The sequence below is a fragment of the Acanthisitta chloris genome, unplaced genomic scaffold (assembly GCF_000695815.1).
Source record: "Acanthisitta chloris isolate BGI_N310 unplaced genomic scaffold, ASM69581v1 scaffold4866, whole genome shotgun sequence".
Classification (NCBI taxonomy): domain Eukaryota; kingdom Metazoa; phylum Chordata; class Aves; order Passeriformes; family Acanthisittidae; genus Acanthisitta; species Acanthisitta chloris.
In genome coordinates, this window is record NW_008677527.1 from 45809 (window position 1) to 66291 (window position 20483).

The 20483-nt window shown below is 47.4% G+C and overlaps 1 protein-coding gene across 1 annotated transcript in view; it reads right to left on the minus strand.

Annotated features, from left to right (window-relative positions):
- The window catches only part of LOC103803951 (exocyst complex component 1-like), a 28855-nt gene extending 12491 nt beyond the window's left edge, over positions 1–16364 (minus strand). Inside the window, exons 1-9 of the mRNA XM_009076533.1 lie at positions 16241–16364; positions 14785–14912; positions 10647–10806; positions 9440–9633; positions 5599–5826; positions 4222–4354; positions 2712–2821; positions 410–559; positions 25–118 (exon numbers count right to left, since the gene is read on the minus strand). Of these exons, the coding sequence (XP_009074781.1) occupies positions 25–118; positions 410–559; positions 2712–2821; positions 4222–4354; positions 5599–5826; positions 9440–9633; positions 10647–10806; positions 14785–14912; positions 16241–16364 (1321 nt within the window). The remainder of the gene's footprint in view (positions 1–24; positions 119–409; positions 560–2711; positions 2822–4221; positions 4355–5598; positions 5827–9439; positions 9634–10646; positions 10807–14784; positions 14913–16240) is intronic.
- Positions 16365–20483: the final 4119 nt, after the last annotated feature.

Genomic DNA, 20483 nt, shown 5'->3' on the forward strand with positions numbered 1-20483 from the left:
AGGTCAGATTTGCAAATCACTCACTTCCTTTTCTTCTTCCTAACAAGGAGGTTTTGGCTTGTTCAAGAAGGGCTTTGATTTCCCGGTCGTAGAGTCTGTTCAGGTTCTGGGCATAGACCTGGAAGGTAGACGCATGACTAGGTAAAAACAAAAAGACCAAATTTTAGCATTTCAGACCTTTTCCTTCAGGAGTATATTTGCCACTGGGTCCCAAACTGCTTTCTGTAAAGCACAGAAGTCCAACACAGTGTGGCCAAGTCGGCCAGACACTCTCCCAGAAGGGCCAAACCCTGGAAGCTCGTGGGTGGCATGGGTTTGGTGAGACCAAGCTCTCATCAGGAATTCACCAGTCTGACCAATCTGTTCCCAGTGGATGGTTTGCAATATTTGTTCAGGATTTCAGCCATACCTTGGGGAGGTCACAGAACAGAACTGAGTTGGTGTTCCTCAGCCAGGCCATGAGTGGGATGTAGGGCAGCAATTCCTTGTGGTGAAGCCTGTGGCTTGGTGCAGACAGTTTGTCAATGGGCTGACCAAGTTGAGGGACCTGAGCATTACCCTAAAGCAACAGAAACAGCAGAATGAGTCAAATAAAAGTCTTGCAAAGGTTCAAAATCAGCCCTGAATTTCCTGTTCTGAAATTACCAATTCCATGTTGAGAAGCAAATGCCAAACTGAAGCAGAGCGAGACCACTTGGAACCCTAGTTTTAATCCTATTATCTGGGAAAAATTCTGAGCTGGCTCAGCAGTAACACGAGATACTCTAGCAAAGCACCATCATCAGGAGAAGACCCAGGAGAAAAGCTCTTTGTGGAGAAACATGCTGGAAATCCTTCCTCTGAGCACAGGGAGTTAGGTCTGCCTCAGGGGTGGGATGCTATGAGAGGAAGGATTTTCTGGGGTCTGCAGTCCTGGGAGACTGCACACAAAGACTCAGAGTCATGCAGGTGGGATGGGAGCTTGGCAGGTTCAGAGCAGGTCCAGGTGGAGCAGTTTGCTCAGCAATGTGTCCAGCCAAGATCTGAAAATCTCCACGCATGGAAATCCCACCATTCTCAGTTCCCTACCAGTCCCAGAGCCAATGTTTGAAAGTAATAAATAATTCAAGGAAGTAATGCTAAGGTTTGGGAGTTGCTCCTTTTCCTGAAATGAAATTCAGATTTCTGCCCACAGAGATATTGTCTGTCATATCTTTTAAATTGCAAAATTAGCACCTGAAAATGTTAATCAAAGGATCAAGGGATTTGCTTTTATGCTGGCGTAAAAGGCTTTTTTTATCCTGGGATTTTGTGTTAAAAACAGATCAACAACCACCACCACTCCCAAAAGAAAATAATAAAACCTTAAGTAAAACACCTTTAAGTATGCCCAGAGGGTTAATGACTGTCACCAGAGGGAACGTGGTAGCCTGGATTTCTTCTCTGTGCCTGCAAAACTAACCCAAAGGCTGGAGGGCAACAGCAGGGTGAAGGTATGTGGAAAGACCTCTTTGGGGAGACACTTTGAGAGTGTAGTGGGTTTGTGTGGCCAGGTTTTGGCAGTGGGAGGCTACAGGGTTGGTTTCTGTGAGAAGTTGCTAGAAGCTTCCCCACGTTCCGCAGAGCCAAATGCCGCCGGATGGCCCCACCACTGCACCAAGGCCGAGTCAGTCAGTGGTGGCAGTAACACCTCTGGGATGACAGATTTAAGAAAGGGAAAAACATTATTGCACAGAAGTATTTTTGGCCAGAGAAGAGAGGAGTGAGAATATGTGAGAGGAAAAATTCTGCAGACACCAAAGTCACTGGAGGAGGAGGTACTCCACATGCCAGAGCTGAGGATCCCCTGCAGCATGTGGTGCAGACCAAGGTGAAGCAACTGTGCCCCTGCAGCTCATGGAGGTCAATGAGGTACAGAGATCCACCTGCAGCCAGCAGAGGAGACTCATGCCAGAGCAGGTGGGTGCCCTAAAGGAGGCTGTGACCCTGTGGGAAGTCCCTGGAGTAGCTCCTGGCAGGGACCTGCAGAGCCATGGAGAGAGGAGACTCACGCTGGAGCAGGTTTCCTGGTAGGACTCATGACTCTGTGGGGGACCCGTGCTGGAGCTGTCCCTGTGGGACTGGACTGCACCCTGTGGAGAGTGACCCACACGGGAGCAGTTCTTGCAGAACTGTAGCCTGAGGGAAGGATTCACATTGGAGAAGTCCATGGATAGCTGTGTCCCATGGGAAGGACCCCATGCTACAGCAGGGGAAGGACTGATCCCATGGAAGGGACTCCAGGCTGGAGCAGGGGAAGGACTGATCCTGTGGAAGGGTCGCCACGCTGGAGCAGGGGAAGGACTCCTCTCTCTGAGCAGTGGCAGCAACAATGTATGATGAACTGACCTGTCCTGGTTTTTGGCACATGTTTTTAGGGTATCTTTTACATTCCCATTATCCTGATCTGATCTTCTTAGCGATAAAATCACTTAATTTCCCCAGGCTGACTCTCTTCTGCCCTTGATGATGTTCAGTGAGTGATATCTCCCTGTCCTTATCTCAACTCATGACCTTTTGTTTTATTTTCTCTCTCTTGTCCATTTGCAGAGGGGAGTGAGAGAGCAGCTTTGGGAGGTGCCTTGCATCCAGCCACAGTCAACCCACTACATCCCCTACAGCACTGGTATGACTTTACCAGAACATTTAAGCCTTCCAGGATTTTGAGGTGCCATGTGAAGAGTGAAGCCCACCTGCAGCTCAAAGATGCTTGTGATGTGGCTTATGAAAGAGTTTTCAAAGTTCTGCTTGAGTGTTTCGAACATGATGAGCTGCTCAGCCACTGCCTGCAACTTTCGGTAACCTGGAGGAAAAGAGAGAGGTTATGGTGGGACTGAGGGCATGAGCTGTGGTGTCTGCAGACCAACAGCACTCAGCACACTGGCAAAGAAGACAGGAATAAGTTCTGAGATAAATCCTACCACCCAAAAGCCAATTAAGGGGGAAAAGATCTGCTGTGGTACGAGGCAAATACAGACAAGGAGGGAGTTGAAAGTAAAAAAAGCAAAATTGCAAAGTATCCATCAGTCCAACCATGGCCAAGGACACACACCCAATCCCACCACAAGGAAAACTTGGGGTTTCATGCCAGGATCACATCCCTGTGCACTGGCAGGTCTCCAACAACTCCCACACACTGCTACAATGAATGATTGTTTTTCCGTGCTTGAGTGCAGATAACTGAGTTGCCCCAAGAGATTACAACTTCTAAACACAACTTTCCATCAGGTCCTTTCTGAACTCTAAGAGATGTTGTACACTGCTGGCAGGTCACACTGCCTTACATCCAGCTGTTTAGAGGAAGTTATAGATGCTTGGCAGAAGTCCATCTCATCTCTAATGTAAACTGGCCAAGTCCAGCAGGAGGTGCCTATGCTGAATGGATGCCCCAGCTTGGGCATTTGCAGCATAAATTGGATTTTTCTAGGAATAGAATCAATTCAGGTGGAGAGAGAGAGAGAGTTGGGAATGGCCAGCCTGGAGAAGATAAGGCCCCAGGGAGACCTAGGAGACCTAGACCCCTTCCAGTGCCTAACGGGGCTCCAGGAGAGCTGGAGAGGGACTTAGGACAAGAGCCTGAAAAGACAGGACAATGGAAAATGGTTTCCCACTGTCAGATGTCAGGGTTAGATGGGATGTTGGGAAGGAATTCTTCCCTGGGAAGTGATGAGGCACTGGCCCAGGGTGCCTAGAGCAGCTGTGGCTGCTCCATCCCTGGAAGTGTTCCAGGCCAGGTTGGATGGGACTTGAAGCAACCTGGGCTAGTGGAAGGTGGGCCTGTCCATGGCAGGGGGGATGGGACTAGATGGTCTTTAAGGTTCCTTCCCAAACTATTCCATGATTCCAAGATCTCCAGAACAAACCCTCCAAGCCTCTTTCCCCAGCTCACAGCTCTGGATGCATTGCAGGGGACTATTGTTTGTAGCTGTGCACCTGAGACCTCAGGTACCCCCAGTTCTCTGCTACTGCTAAGCTTCCCAAACACAATCCTGCCTTCTTTTTCTTTCTTGCTTGGCCCAGGCAGCTGCAGGGCTGCTCAGCCAGCATGGGAACTAATTCCTGGGAACATCCCCTCCAGCATCAGCAGCTCAGGGACACCTTCAGAGGCTGGGCAGCACAGAATGGTGCTGGGTGTGCAGCACAGGCTGGGGCTGGGCCAATGGCTCTGCTATCTGCAGACATCAATCTCTGCTGTCTACTCACCAGGCTGTAGCTGGATGTTCATGCAGCCAGATAAAGCCTCTGCTGCAGCAACACAGGCTTGCACACTGCTGAGGCTGGAAAGGTCTGCCCGGCTCAGGGCATCGCAGTGCCCCTTGCTGAGGTGGAGATGGGTCTAAAAACAAAGCCAGAAGATAATAGGTACAAGCACAATCAGCTTTTCATCCCTTCTCCGCCCTTCTGATCCTACCTGCTGGCTGCTGGCTGAAATAGCCAAGTGCCACTGCCCTCAGCAGCCAGACTACATGTGGCCATCAAGGCATCCACACTGCTCCATCCCCAACAATACCAAAGTTCTGCCCAAGAACAACTGCAACGGTGGCCTTGCAAACCTCCGCACAAGTTTCCAAAGGGCTGGAACCTCTGGGATCACTACTGGCAGTGAAGTAGTGAGGAGGAAAAAGGAAAAGCCAAGGAAATTGCAGCTTAGTTATTCAGAAATGAAAAGGTCAGTGACACAGAGGTCACAGTAAGCCCTGGAAGTGAGGATTAGCTGTGCTGTTACAGCACAGCTCTTGTCTTTATGGTATGTTATGTTTGCAAATAATTTGCTTTCCCATATTCCAAGAGTCTTTTCACTGGCTGTGTTGTCCCCTGTGCTGCTGTCTCTGTGGCTGTGAAGAACTGCAGTGCTGTGGACAGCAGGTCAAGGGTACCACAGGGTCCATATGCCACAACAGATGCTGAGATGAGCTGATGTGCACAAAGACCGGAGCTGGTGGCAGACACTGAATGGTGATGTTACCTTCAAGGGTAGGCAGATTAGGGGTGGAGAGAGGAAGAAAGAGAGAAAAGGAATGGGGAAACTCCCATCAGTGGGAAGTGGGAAAAGAAGGAATAGGATTCTGGACAAACAGCCTTTCCAGGGCAGCAGGGAATCCTCCAAATGCTTTCCCCATGGTAGATGCATAGTTTGCCTCAGGACACTCAAAGTTGCCTCTCCATGTGAGGTTATCAGTGCTGATGGGAGCAGGTTTGACCAGGGATGGGTGTTGCAAGCTCTGCCTCTAATTGCTCTTTAATTGCTGTGCTTGTGTGTTCTCAGGTAATGATTTTTGGCTATTAAATTCCAAACTGACTATTGCCATTCCTCACCTTGCTCAGGAAAAGGACTTTCAAAAACCCCTCTTAGAGACCTTGGACCATGGTGAGGATACTGCACACCACCTGCTGCTTGTCTGCCTGGAGTCCATCCCAGCTTTGTGTCCATCATTGACAGTAAAATCCCTCATTTCTAGGCCAGAGGAGCTCTGTAGCCCTTGCACACAGATCATAGTTTTCAGTGTTTGAGACTCACTGAAAGTTTTCTTCTAATAGATTCAACAAGCTGCAGATATATGTCTTCCCAAACCCACATACTGTGAGGAAGATGATCTCATCCATCAGCCTTGTCTTGTTGGAAATGATGCGATGCAGCAAGGAGTTTTCCTGGTGGATGTGGTCCATCTGCTGCTTCACACTTCCCAGGAGTTCATCATAGATCTGCAAGGTCTGCTCCACCCTGGCCACCTCTGTCAGGGCCTCATCAATGGAGCTCATCAGCTGTGTCACCTGCTGCTCAGAAGAGATGATAGCTCGAAGGTTGGCCTGTGGAGTGGACGAGCAGAGGGATTCAGCAGGGACTGATCACCTCCATCTCAATGGACGAGCAGAGGGATTCAGTGCTCAGCAGGGACTGATCACCTCCATCTCAGAGTCAAATACCCTGACCTTCCTCCTCCAAAGTCCCAACCAAGCCCCTGCCATGGTGCCATTGTAACATGCAGGATGCTCTTAGAGTCACAGCTGTCCTGCAATTACCTGCTCGAAGTCAATGTCTTACCTCTGCACTTGGCTGAACTCTACATCAGCACTATCTGCATGTCCCAAGTGCCAGGGCAGAACAAAACCCTCCCCTGAGCAAGGTGTACACTCAGAGGACTTTCATCTAACACAGGAAAGAGATTACTGCACTTGCCAGGCAAATCCAGCCATGAGCAGAATACTGTCATAGAATCATAGAATGTTAAGGGGTTGGAATGGACCTTAGAGACCATCTAGTCCCAATCCCCTGTCCTGGGCAAGGACACCTCCCACCAGACCAGGTTGCTCAAGGCACGATCCAACCTAACTTTGAGCACTGCCAGGGTTGGGGTATCCACTAAAGTCTTTGTAGGTCTGGAGTGGGTGCCAAGCCTTACTGCTTCCTGCACCTCACTTTTCCCTCTGTGCACTATGAAGGTCCCAAGTGGACACTTCATGGAGTCTCTAGCCACAATCTCCACAAGTGGTGAAGTGCCCTGAGGCATGTGTCCAACCCACAACATTTCATAGACTCACGGAATGGTTTGGCTTGGAAGAGACCTTAAAGAACATCTTGTCTGACCATGGGTAGGGACACCTTCCACTAGTTGCTCCAAGCCTCATCCAAACTGGTCTTGAACACTTCCAGGGATGGGGCAGCCACAGCTTCTCTGGGCAACCTGTGCCAGTACCTCCTAGTAAGTAAACACCCCAGCTTTGAGGCATTGAGGCATTGGCCATTTCTGTCTGCCTCTGACACATTTCTGCAGCTCATGGCCATGCCAAGTGCCTGTCTCAGCATGTTTAGCACGTCTCTGACACATTTCTGCAGCCCATGGCCATGCTAAGTGCCTGTCTCAGCATGTTTAGCACAGCTTGGGGCATCACCGCTGCTGCCAGGATGTTACTCAGCAGAGCTGCTCTAGCAGTGGAATTAATAAACAGTTCAACCATGCCTGAGACATGCACATATATATGTCTCTAAGATGGAAGCTGAAGGCACAATTAGCCTAAGGAAGACTCAGGTACTTGTTCTGAAGGGTGGTAGAAACCTAACGGTGTGTTAATCACTGCTGACAAGCTCTGCTAGAGGTTAAAGAAAACAATCAATAGCCATAGGCCTGGGAGGAGGGAGGCTTCCAGGCTGATGGTTTTCTCTCCATTTATAAAGAAGGTTGTCTTTTCTAATGTATTAGTTATCCGATGTCTTTTTCTTTAAATGAAGAACCACAGAAGCATCTGCACTCCCCACAGCAAGCCCTGTGCTTAGCTCACTGGTGGAAGGAAGAGAAGCAAAGTCTTGTCTGCACAGGTCAGGTTGCTGTGGCTTGGACAGCCCCTGTGCTCCGAATTAGGACTGTGTCTGAAAGCACAGTAGAGGCTGAACATATATGATCCTTGTGTTAAGGACTTTCTCTTCTTTAAGCTCCACCTGCACTGCTGTTGGGATGAAGATGAGCTGGAAGCTCCAGCTCCAGAGGTGCTGCATAGAAAAAGAGGTTGGGTTGGAAGGGACCTTCAAGACCATCCAGTCCCACCCCCTGCCATGGGCAGGGACACCTTCCACTAGACCAGGTTGCTCCAAGCACCATCCAGCCTGGACTGGAATACTTCCAGGAACAGGGCTGCCACAGCTTCTCTGGGTAACCTGTGCCAGTGCCTCACCACCCACACAGGGAACAATTCCTTCCCAATACCCCATCTACCCCTTCTCTCTAGCAGTGGGAAGCCATTCTCCCTTGTCCTGTCCCTCCAGGCCCCTGTCCAAAGGATCTTTCCAATTCTTCTGGAGCCCCTTTAGGCACTGGAAGGGGCTTTAAGGATTCCCTGGAGCCTTCTCTTCTCCAGGCTGAACATCCTGTGAGGCTGGTGAGATACTGGCACAGGTTGCCCAGGGAAGTTGTGGCTGCCCCAACCCTGGCAGTGTTCAAAGCCAGGTTGGATAAAGCCTTGAGCAACCTGTTCTGGTGGGACATGTCCCTGCCCAGGGCAGAGGACTGGAACTAGATGATCTCTGAGGTCCATTACAGCCCCTTAACATACTAACAAACTGTGAAACTATGAATACCAATGTCCAAATCAGAGGCAGCAGTGTGCCCTGGCCATGCTGTCCTTCCCTCGGAGGCAGATATGTGCTTTCTTGCTGTGGGTGCAGTAATTTTTGCAATCCCCAGAAGAAATGGTTTGGAGGAAGGTGATGAATAAGAGAAAGGAGGCCAAGGTGTTACCACTGGGATGTGGGGAAAAACATTTAAATAGATGCATGTGCTGGTCTAACTTGCTAGTATTAATAACACTTAATATCATACATTAAGCCTTAGAAATAGAAACAACTCATTAATTAATCTGTAGTAGCAGTAAGTCACATTTATTCATTAGACACCATTAAAATAATGTATTCAACAGCTCCTTTCAGCTCAAATAACTTAATAGAGATGTATTAGTTGCTCTCACAGGGTATTTTACAGCTGGGAAACAGTCACGCAGTGCCTGTATGACTTGCCAGGAGCTGGCAGGAGCAGACCTCAGGAGTTTGGTCCTCCAGATTAACTACTAAGTTTCCAAATGGAATAAATCATATATAAATATAAATTGGGAAGACAGCAAAGACTGGAGCTAAAGGAGGTTGGATTTAGGGTTTGTAGTTTCCCATATGGTTTAGGATATTTCCTTTGGCTTATTTTTTCCCCTTTTTTCTTTGCTTACATTCCCATAAAATCCCAGCACCAGCTATATTAGCATAAGATAAATGCTCAAAGATGCCATGTTGCTATGCTTCAGCACTCAGAGAAGAAGTTATCCTCTGCAGAAAAGCAGTAAAACAAAGCAACTCTAATGAATTCCGCAAAGCTTACTAGTCATAGAATCATAGAACGGTTTAGGCTCTGGAAGGGACCCTAAAGCTCATCCAGTATCATCCCCCTGCCATAGGCAGGGACACCTTCCACTAACCTAGGTTGCTCCAACTTGGCCTTAAACACTGCCAGGGATGGAGCAGCCACAACTTCTCTAGGCACCTTTTGCCAGTGCCTCACTGCCCTCACAGGGAAGTGAAGTCTGAAAACATGTGTCTTATCCATTGGACCTTTCTACTATTTCTTTTACTTTTTAATCTCTTTCCAACTCTATTTAATTTTTCTTCCATTTTCTTTCCCCCTAGATGCTGCTTTTCCTTCTGTAGGGATCATTTTTGGCCCTTTTCTTTCCCAGTCTCCTCCATCTCCCTCAGTCATCCCCAGAGCACCCCACATCACTGTGCCGCACAGTCAGACCCTTACCTACACTTCTCCCAGAGATTTCTCCCAGATGAAGTTCTCACAGCAAAGGAAAGAGCTGCTGATACCCAGAGACTCAGTCAGGTGTCCCTACCTTCCAGGCACCATCTTTTTGGCTGAGTCACAGCCCTTGGGCCCTGTACCTCATCCAACACATGGAGATCCTTGACCAGCTGCTCTGCAAAGTCCACAGAGTTGTTCACAAGGGGCTCATACTCCTCCATCAGCTTCAGCACATCGGCAGCTTCCTTCGGTGTCATCTCCTGGTACACACTGAGCTCCTCCTGGCTCTCAGCTGCCACCTGGTCCTTCCTGTCTTCTTCAGGTCTTTGCATCCCTGCATGGGCAGGAGAAGATGTGGAGATGGCCAGAGGCTTCTAACTACATCATTTTATTAGCCCTGCTAAAATTAGGTTCTACTGAGTCCAGTGGTCTCAGTTCGCTGGTCAGTCACAACAAGATCACAGCATGGAGCAAGGCAAAATGGGCCTAAGATAAAGGGTCAGATTTGGAAGAGGGACAAAATGGGCATTTGAAATTTAACTTGAGCTCTGGTTGGGTTTTTGCTTGTTCACCTCTCTAGTACTGTGTGCTGGGGCCTGTTGATACGTGGTACAAAGCTGAGACAAATTTCAGACATGAAGAGAACTCTTGATTTAAATTAGATACAAGGAAGAAGGACAACGGTGAATGGCTTCCCATTGCCAGAGGGAAGGGTTAGATGGGCTATTGGGAAGGAATTCTTCCCTGTGAGGGGGGTGAGACACTAGCACAGGTTGCACAGAGAAGCTGTGGTTGCCTCATCCCTGGAAACATTCAAGGTCAGGTTGGATGGTGCTTGGAGCAACCTAGTCTAGCGGAAGGTGTCCTGGACCATGGCAGGGGGGTTGGCCTATGTGGGCTTTAAAGGCCTCTTCCCAAAATATTCGATGAAATACACTGATGGTCATGTGTTACAGAGTGAAATCTATTTTTATATCCACATATATCTGTATTTCCTGATGTGGTAATGTTAGCAAGGAGGCAGCCAGTCCCTCTCTCCCCTGACATTACCAACACTTTACTGCTCACCTCACCAGTCCAAGATGCAGAGAGAATCTCTGGAGATAAGACAAACTCCATTTTTCTTCCCAGCCTGGCACTGTGTCTCCATGGCAAGGAGCAGTGGAGAAATCAGATGGCTGTGCCTCCTGATATCCAAAATACCAACCCTTCTCCTTCCCTCTCACTGCTACCCACCTCACCCTCTCCCATCATCCACATTGGCTGTTTGAAATGGATTCACCTTTCAATGACAGTGATGATGCAAAAAGCTCAAACCATTCTGAGTGTGACAAGGAAATTATTTACCTTCTGTTGCACATGAGGGAACATTCACAAACGTGACAGTGTTGGCCAGGAATCTGAGGTTTAGCCTCCATAAGCATCTGATAAAGGTTTTCTTCTCCTCAAAGCTCCTGGCAGTCCACTTGTACACCTTCTCAAACTGCAGATCAAAATCCAGGCTGGCCTAGTTGTCAACAGTTAATTACCACATCAATTAGACACCACTGGTTGCACCAGGTATGCTCAGCACTAGTTTGCAGCACATTTGAGAGGTATGTTCATAGCACTTTGCAAATCACAGGCATGATAAAAGCCCTGAAAATGAAGGATGCACAGCAATTCTGACCCTAGAAGTGGACACCAGGACACCCATAGTGGGTCAGACCAAGCAGTCAACCACGCCTGATCCAGGACACTGATTTAATTTCAGATTATATAAACCTTTTCACCTTTTACTGCAGTTTTGGGGGATGAATGATGAATTTTGACAGTGGCCAGTGGCAGATGCTTGGGATAAAAAGCATTTGAAGGGCAAGCCCAGAGTTATGGTGCCTTCAGAATTCCCTGCCAGGCTCCAACCTCCCGTGATCCAGCAGCTCGTTGAGCCGGAGGTTGTATCCACAGCCCTGTGTTTAACAGCCCTTGAAGGACCTGCTGTCCCTAGTTTCCTCTAATGGGTTTTTGAACTTATTCACAGTGTTGGCACCTACAGCATCCTGTGGCAGTAAGCTCTGTGGTGCAATGATGTACTGAGGGACAAAGTGTAATCAACTGCTCTTTGAGGGTAAGCCCAGCACCCACCCAGATCTCATTGCAGATATTCCTCTCTGCAGTCTTCTTCCAACCTAATATCTCAACCCTGTCTTTACTCAAGAATTGAGAACACCCAAAGAAAACCCAGAAACAGCCTTCCACAAGCCTCCCACAATCTCAGTCCTGAAATCCCCCCCAGTGTGGTGTCACATGTGCATCACTTGGCATCACCCAGTGGCCTCAGTTACTGGCAGGGGAAGGTCACCTGAGATTACAGGAGCATGGACTAGGAAAAAAAGTACCTTTGGCATTTCTCATGATGTTTTCATCCACATAAATGTCAACATGTTTACATCTACCTATGCCCAAAGGACGTAGTCTCATGCACAGGAGACTTAGTTTTTGCCACTAGGCACTATAAAGTGGAAAGAATAATGGAGGTTGCTGAATTCGGAATATCCCACAGGAGGAAATTCCTTCCTGCACCATCTGATTAACTCTGCAGAGTAGCCTGATCCATCTGAAGAACTTAGAAGCCTCACTTGTAACTATTGACACTAATCATCATAAAAGACACAGAATTCGTGAGGATCACTGCAGTCCTACTACGCACTACCAGTTGCTTCCAGAACACCTTGAAGCAATATACTTGGCAGTGTTTAAAGCCAGGTTGGATAAAGTCTTGAGCAACCTGGTCTGGTGGGAGGTGCCAGGGCAGGGGGTTGGGGCTAGATGATCTCTAAGGTCCATTCCAACCCTTTAACATACTATGAAGCTATGAAACTATGATAGATCACACCCTAGTGTTGCTTTGTAGGAAGGTAACAGCCCCTGCGATGGCTGAGGGGATGTCTGGGGGAGGAACCAATGGCACATGGGTTTATAGCTGCCTTAGGAGAAGCTGTTAAAGCAGGGAGGCATTAGAATCATAGAATTATCAAAGTTGGAAAAGATCTCTAACACAATCAAGTCCAACCATTAGCCTGTCACTGCTGTAAGCCCTAAACTTTACCTATATCTTCCAGTGCTAGATCCAGATGCCTTAAACACTTCTAGGGATGGTGACTCCACCACCTCCCTGGGCCTGACCAACCTAACAGTGCAAAAGTCTTTCCGAATATCTAATCTGAATCTCCCCTGTCTCAATTTATGGCCTTCATTAGTTGCCTCATTCATACCATTTTGGTCAAGGGAGCAGTAGCACTAGTCACAGCTGGACTTGCAGTGTTAGTATTTGTTGATATCATGAAAACTCTGATTTTAACTAGTGAGTAGATCCCATTTTGGGAATGATATGGATAATTCTGGCTGTCTGCATTCAAGAAAGATTAATTCAGCCTGGAAGAGGCAAGGAAGAGGGTTCCAGACCTGGTGAAGGGAAGAAAGAAGCCATAGAATGATAGAATCATTTGGTTTGGAAGAGACACTAAAGATCATCTAAAGGGACCTTAAAACCCCTTTGTAAAGCTGTTTTGACATCCCTGCTGTATCTGGTGCGTTAGGAAAACAATTAGTTTCATTTGTGATATTCAAGGACATTATGTACATTCTGGAGGGTTAATCAGATTAGAGAATCGTAGCATGGTTTGGGCTAGAAGGTACCTTAAAGACCATCTTGTTCCACCCCATACCATGGGCAGGGACACCTTCCACTAGGCCAGGTTGTTCCAAGCCCCATCCAACCTGGACTGGAACAATTCCAGGGATGGGGCAGCCACAGCTTCTCTGGGCAACCTGTGCCAGTGCCCCACCACTCTCACAGGGAAAAATTTCTCCCCAATATCCTATCTAACCTGCCTCTGGCAGTGGGAAGCCATTCCCTCTGGTTCTATCACCAGTCAACAGAGAAGGAAACTGTGAGGTCAGTCTGCTTAGCCTGCCAGAAGGAAGGTTAATAGGGAAGGTGACTGCAATCTAAAAATACATCTGCAAAGGCGTAGAGCTGTCTAACCTAAGGGACAGCCACAGCACCTCAGGGATGGTGTGGGCAGGAATACAGACTGGGAGTCATAAGAAGGCTTTAGCTAGCAGGAAAACCAAGTTCTCTATTTGCCTCCCAGCGGGAGGGGGTTCAAAAATACACCAGTGCTTTCAGATAGAGTATGAACAGTTCATCCCATTGGGATGGCAAACAAAGGAAAAAGGACTGAAAATCCTGGAGATATCTTCTAAGCTGAACTCTTCAGGAGCCACAAAGCAGTTTAAAAGCCTTGATTGAGCTCATCTGCTAAAGGAGAGCTCAGGCATGGTGAGAGCACATATCTCCTCATGTGCAGGGCAATGTAAGACAATGAAATATCAGTTTGGTTCTGCCCATAGGATCTAGATGCCCTGCAAAGCTGCATTGTGATTTTCCTTCCAGACATGCTGTACAGATGTACTTTATTTGTCCTGGATGGAGAATCAGAAAGCTGCTCTTTTTCTCCTTTATTTCTCTGCTTGTGAAAAGCCAGGCAGCTTGCCAAAGCCCCTGGAACATTCCCATTAATAAAAAAACTAATTAGAACAACTTTAACGACACTCTGGCAGCCCCAGCAGCAGAAGGCCAATATCTTGGCCATGCTTTCTTTCCCCAAAACCTAAATGTCACCCTAAAGGCACAGACTCATGCTGACTCCAGCCCTCTCTAATCCTTCTTTCCATAAATGCCACCATCTAATCTTTAAATACCCTATGCAAATGTCTGTGGAGAAGCTTTGTCAACATGGATTGACAGATGAGCCTGGCTGTGTCCTGCAAATGCCGGAGACCTGACAAGAGTCTTTGCAGCCCATCTCTCCAGTCTCAGAAGGCTGCAGCAATGAGCTTAAGGAGGTCTTCTGCCTGGGGAATAAGTTTGTCTGCTGATTTTGATGGAAGCTGTGGCCATACATCAACATAGAATCATTAAGGTTGGAAAAAACCTGCAAGATCATTAAATCCAACCTTTGACCAATCACCACCTTGTCCACTAAATCATGGCCAGGTATTTGGCCAGTTCAGGCATTCAGCCAGCCTGACATTTCCTAATTTAGAGAAGGATGACTCAGGAAGGAGTAAAAATCCCACCAGCCTCAGCATCCTGGGCACAAGCACCTCCCTGGAAGGGGTGAGGTACACAAAAGTCCCAAAGCACTGATGGAGGATGAAGGAACCATCTGAGGAGGGACCCTGGTTCACCATACTCAAGGAAACAGCTCTGAGTGAAGGCAAAGGGCTTTTCTTTTTTGGAATGTTTCCTCAAAATTTCATCATCAGTCCTATCTTTGAAATCCCACACACCCCACTGCTCCTTCCACCATCTAAACAAATGGGCTGAGCTTCAGAGGACCTGAATTCCCCCACAGATTTCGGCCTGTGTCTCATTTTCATACCTCTCCCTCCCCATCTTCAGTTCTGCCCTTTGCCATGTAAGGAAAGCGAGTCCTACCTGCTGGAGACTCTTGCCATCCACCTGCCTCAGCTCTGCTAAAGGCCACCAGTGTGCTGTCTTGTATGGCTCTCCTCGGTCCAACTTGACCTCCACCAGAAACGGCTGCATTGGCCTAGAGGTGTCCACTGGGGATGACAACAGGTAAAAAAACAACCCACAAATTATTGTTAGCCCAGTACAGCAGTTCAGTGCACGAACAGGTACAAATGGACCCACAGATACTGATTTGGTGTTGTGACTGGATGGAGAGATGCTTCAGGGATTCCTCTATCTTGTCATTGAGTATTTACATATGCCAAGTGCTCTCTGAGGTCTAATCCAGCACACTCTGAAGTCTATCGAGGGGTTCCCAATAATTTCTATGAGTTTTAAGCCAGGTCATTGTGCTCTACACATGGCACAAGTGATATTTCGGTAAGATCCAAGTACAACAGGAACAGGTGCCTCAGTGCAATAAGATTGATGGTAGCTTTGTACCACATTTCTGGCCCTACAACAGGGCCCCAAAGCACTGTCCTATTTGTCTGACAACCACTTTGACATGTCCCATCAAAAATCAGTTCCAGTGTCAACTGAACAGACACCTCTTAGTTCATCTAGGAGGTTCTCACTGTATTTCTGGCTACTAACATTTATGTTTTCCATATGAGCTCAATATCTCCAGAAATCTGACACAGACCGTTCCAGGGGTTTTTAGAGGCCACTCCAATTGTGGATACATCTTTGAGATATTCCTCCTGCCCACCACTGACTATGGAGGGAGTTGAAAGACGTCATTTAGGTCAAACACTATGGCTAAGACTGTCAGAAATCAATCCTGTAGTAAGTAGCTCCTCTGTCTAGAAACTCATTGGCCAGAATCTCCCTGTAAGTTTGTACAAAAAAATCTACACTAACAAATTCTCAAGAGTGATGGAGCAACTAGAAAAGCAGAGACCAAATGAGACTGAAAATTTCCCAAAGGACTTATACCTTTGGCTCCTAATCAAACAGTTCTGTACTCCTGGAATGTCTGTCTCACCAGAACGACAGACAGCATGAGGCTGCAATATTGGGGTGTGCTAGAATGGTTTGTTGCTGACCTCTAATGACAGAATTCATGCAAATGGTAAAAGAAAATCTAATCTCATGCTGGTGGAGAGAACAGTCCTGGAGGGAGAAATCCTGCTATTTCCAGCCACCTTGGAATGGTCTTTAGACCATTCAACATGCAAGAGGAAATCTGTGCTTTTATTGCCAGTTCTTGACATACTACCCTGACGTGGCTCCGCTCCTGTTTTGGGATTAGGAATTCTGTCATTTAATCTTAAAATGCAATATTCAAATTAATGGTCCTATCTCTTCCCCCAGACTAGGAAAAGAGCCATCAGAGACCAAACTCTCTGAGGAGAGCAGCAAGAAAACATCATGGGTTTGCACCTCTACCTGTCCCCCAGCCCCTTGGGGTTCTCACCCACAAGACAGAGAATGGACATCTTCTTCTTCCTCCCTGTTTTCCAGACATGGACAGTTTTCAGCAGCCTCTTCTTCTGAGGGTTGAACACATCTTTTTCCAGAGAGTTCCAAAGGGAAGTCATAGTGGTACCTGAGCACAACAGCAAGTGGCAACTCCGTGTGCTGGTGCTTGTGGTCACCCCCTACAAAACACAAGCAGGCCAGAGAGGTGATCCAGAGAAACTGCAGCTGTCCCATCCTGAAAGTGTTCAAGGCTAGGCTGGATGTGGCTTAGAGCAACCTGGTCTAGTGGAAGGTGTCCCTGCCCATGGCAGGGGGTGGAATGAGATGAGCTTCCATTTAAGGTCCCAAACCATCCTGTGATTCTATGATTCTGTGATTCTTAGGTCTCACTAGGAAGTTGGGTTGGAAGGGACTTTAAAGATCATCCAACCTGGCTGCCATCGGATATGTCATGGAGATGTATTTCCACTCTAAGTCAGATTCAACAGTATCAAGTTTCATAGCAGGCCACATCCTGTAGGTCCTGTATAAACACTCAGAAACCACCAGCAGTTGTCTCACAGCCTTTGCACAGACTGGGGAGGGAAATAAGCAAAGTGGCTACATAAAAGATTGTTTTTTGCAAATATTGAAGTGAGAATTAGGAACAAATAAAAATGCAGACTGAAGGAAAAGAATAATATTTAGAACAGGCACTTGGAATGTTTTCTTAATGAAGTTTGGTCTTATTTAATTTTACCTGTGGCTCTGCAATGAACTGAAACCAGTGAACCCTTCAATGGTTCCTCCCACAGCTTTGGGGCTTTCAGCTCAGCCACGCTGTTAACAAGCTTGAAAACACATCCACAATTATTACAAATACGCTACCATGGTTATGGACCAAAATACGCAAAGAAATTACTGCTAAAATGATTCTGACACCACAGAATCCTGTTGAATGAAGCTCCTCGCTGGCCTGACACAGGCCTGGCACGGTCCCTCTGGGCACTGGCACAGGTTGCCCAGGGAGGCTGTGGCTGCTCCACTCCTGGCAGTGTTCAAAGCCAGGTTGGATAAAGCCTTGAGCAACCAGGTCTGGTGGGAGGTGTCCCTGCCCAGGACAGGCAGTTAGGACTAGATAATCTCTGAGGTCCATTCCAACCCCTTAAAATTCTATGATTCTGTGATTATCCTGGTTTCTCCATCCCTGGCAGGTTTTCAGCCTCTTTACTAGCATTCCCCTGGGAGGCAGGAGGGATGGCAGCCTGACATTCTGCTATTGCTTTTGAACTCACTAATTCATTTCTAATAGCACTTGAGCAACAGCCACAGGAAAATGATTGAAAGGCAAAGTAATAGAGGGCTCAGTGCGGCTGGAGAAGTTAATACAGAAAGCACAACACTTCCCCTGGCTAATTGCAAAGCTGTCTGGAGCAGAGCTGCTTCACTCCCCCATTTTTCAGAGACAACCTGTATGAATTAAAGATGTCAGTGAAACCTTCCTGAAGCTCTCCCAGAGGTACCCATCACCCACCTAAGCAGCTGCCAGTGAGGAAGAAGTTAGCCAAAGGAAGAGCCATCAAAGACTTTACCAGCCACGTTTTGCTGAGAATCAATCGAGGGATTTCAGTCACAAGAAGCCTCAGAACAGGAAACAGTTTACTGGTGAAATGAAAGTTTTAAGAGCAAAACAGGAAGCCAGAAGAACCTGAGCGAGGCCATGAGCTGTAGGCAGGGCAGGAAGTCCCTGGTGACCAGGGACCAGGTGCAGCATCAGGGCTGCTGGAGATGCAGTGGAGTTTGACTAAAAGCAAAGCAAGGTAAAATCACCCTCCATTTCCTCTGTGTTTCATTAAAGAGGGTCAGAACAATTACTGTGGTGCATTAACAGATCCTAGAGATATCCTGTGTCCCCAGTCCTCCTCCTTTAACCTGGGGTCTCAGGAACCTGCAAGGGAGAGGTTGTGTTAATGCCCAGGTGTTGTGTCTGGGTCACAAACTCAGCTGAGTAAAGCTGTATTGACATCTCTGCTGTGTTTGGTGCCTTGGGAAGATAACTGATTTCATTTGTGAGCTTCAAGGACATTATGCGCACTCTGGAGGGTTAATTAGATTAGAGAATCATAGAATGGGTTGGGAGGGACGTTAAAGAGCATCTTCTTCCAATCCCTGCCAAGGGCAGGGACACCTTCCACTAGATCAGGTTGCTCCAAGCCCCATCCAACCTGGCCTGGAACACTTCTAGGGGTGAGCCAGCCACAGCTTCTCTGGGCAACCTGTACCAGTGCCTCAGCACCCTCACGGGGAAGAACTCCTCCCCAATACCCCATCTAATCTGCCCTCTGGCAGTGGGAAGCCATTCCCCCTTGTCCTGTCACTCCAGCTCCTTGTCCAAAGATGGGACAAGCAAGAGACAAAAGTATGACCACACCACATAGCAGGACTACATTAACACAGTGTCACTTTCTGCAAGGCAGTTAAGCTGCTATCCTAGGGCTTTCATCCATGACTTCATGTTATTTCCATAAACTCAAGTTTTCTTTACTGCTTCTCTCTTGTGTAAGGGATTTTCTTCTCTCCCCACAGGCTGCACCCACCTTTCACATCTCCCATGGGCACTTCAGGGAGCACAGGGGGATGGCTGCCTAGCACACACATGCAATGAGAATAACACCAGCCTGGGACACAAGTCTCAATTCCACTGGGTGCAGGGAAGGTTTTTGAAATCCATGCTGCTTGGCTAAAAGAAAACAATCTAAAGTAAAACAGGAAAGAAAGAGTTACTTTAGGATTTCTGGCTGTGATCAGGCAGTCCCAAGAGCCTGCAAGAAGCTGCTCAACAGCACTGCAGCCCAGAGAGATCATTTCCCTGGATTATTTCCCTTGAGCCTCATGTGTGGTGGAGACACTGAGGAATCGAAGCTTTTATTTCAAGCAGAAGGTCTGGGGAAGGAAAAAACTCCAAACAAACCTTGAAAAAGCCTTCCCCTGCCTGCATCTGCCACAGGATGAAAATGAGCAATTAATCTCAATAGTTGCAAACTCATAATCCTATTTTTAAAAATACAGAGGTGTTTTAGCAGTTTTCCTGCGAAGAGAAATGAGGAAATTGCATGTGCAAATGACCTTCTAAAGCAAGGGCAAATACAAGTGTGGAATGCAGAGTGTCTTGCATTAATTTTGCCACACAGTTCCTAACTCAGGAATAGCTTGATTATTTTAGCATTCGGACTGAAGGAATCCAAACCATGCACAGTGTGGGGTGTCTGCTGCCATTTCCTGACTGAGATTAGCAATCTGCAGGAGTTTGCTTTTCTCTTCCTTCCCAAAACAGGGAAGAGAAAGCTGATTTTGCTGCAGGGTATAGCAGAGAATTTAAGCTGTTTAGTTTTCTGCTGCAGGGAATTGGACTCATCATTTGATGCCAAATCTTATTTTTGGTTCTTAAACAGTTTGTATTCCCAGAACACCCTACCATTTCCATATTTAATGGACAGATCCTGCCATTGCCTCTGAAAGGAGGTGGCAACCAGGACTTCTCAGGAAAGACCTGCTCTGGATCATTAGACAGCCAGACATGCATGGACAGTGCTGCTCCAAATAAAATCAGAGGGTCCCAATCCTAGAGTTCTAGAATCTCAGCTGATTTGGCCTGTCTTACGCCTTTCCGGGAAAAGGCATGGGAAGCACCATGTTTGATCATCTTTGATGTTATGACGGTGGATTATGATGACGGATCATCAAGAGCAGCCCTGGGAGAAGGAGTTGGGGGTGATGGTGATTACAAACTTACCGTGAGCTGCAGTGTGCGCTCACAGCCCAGCAACCAACCAAATCCTGTACTGCATCCAAAGGAGTGTGGGCAGTAGGTTGAAGGACATGATTCTCCCCCTCTACTCTGCTCTTGTGAGATCCCACCTGGAGTCCTGTGTACAGTTCTAGTGTTCCCAACAGAAAAAGGACATGGAGCTGTTGATACAGGTTCAGAGGAGGCCACAAAGCTGGTAAGAGGACTGGAGCACCTTCCCTATAGAGACAGGCTGAGAAAGGAGGGGTTGTTCAGCCTGGAGAAGAGAAAGTTGTGTCGACATCTCAGAACAACCTTCCAGGATCTGAAGGGGCTCCAGGGAAGCTGGAGAGGGAATTTTTGTTAGGAACTGGAGTGACAGGACAAGGAGTAATGGGCATAAATTGAAAGAGGGGAAATTTAGATTAGATATTGGGAAGAAGTTTTTTCCTGTGAGAGTGGTGAGACACTG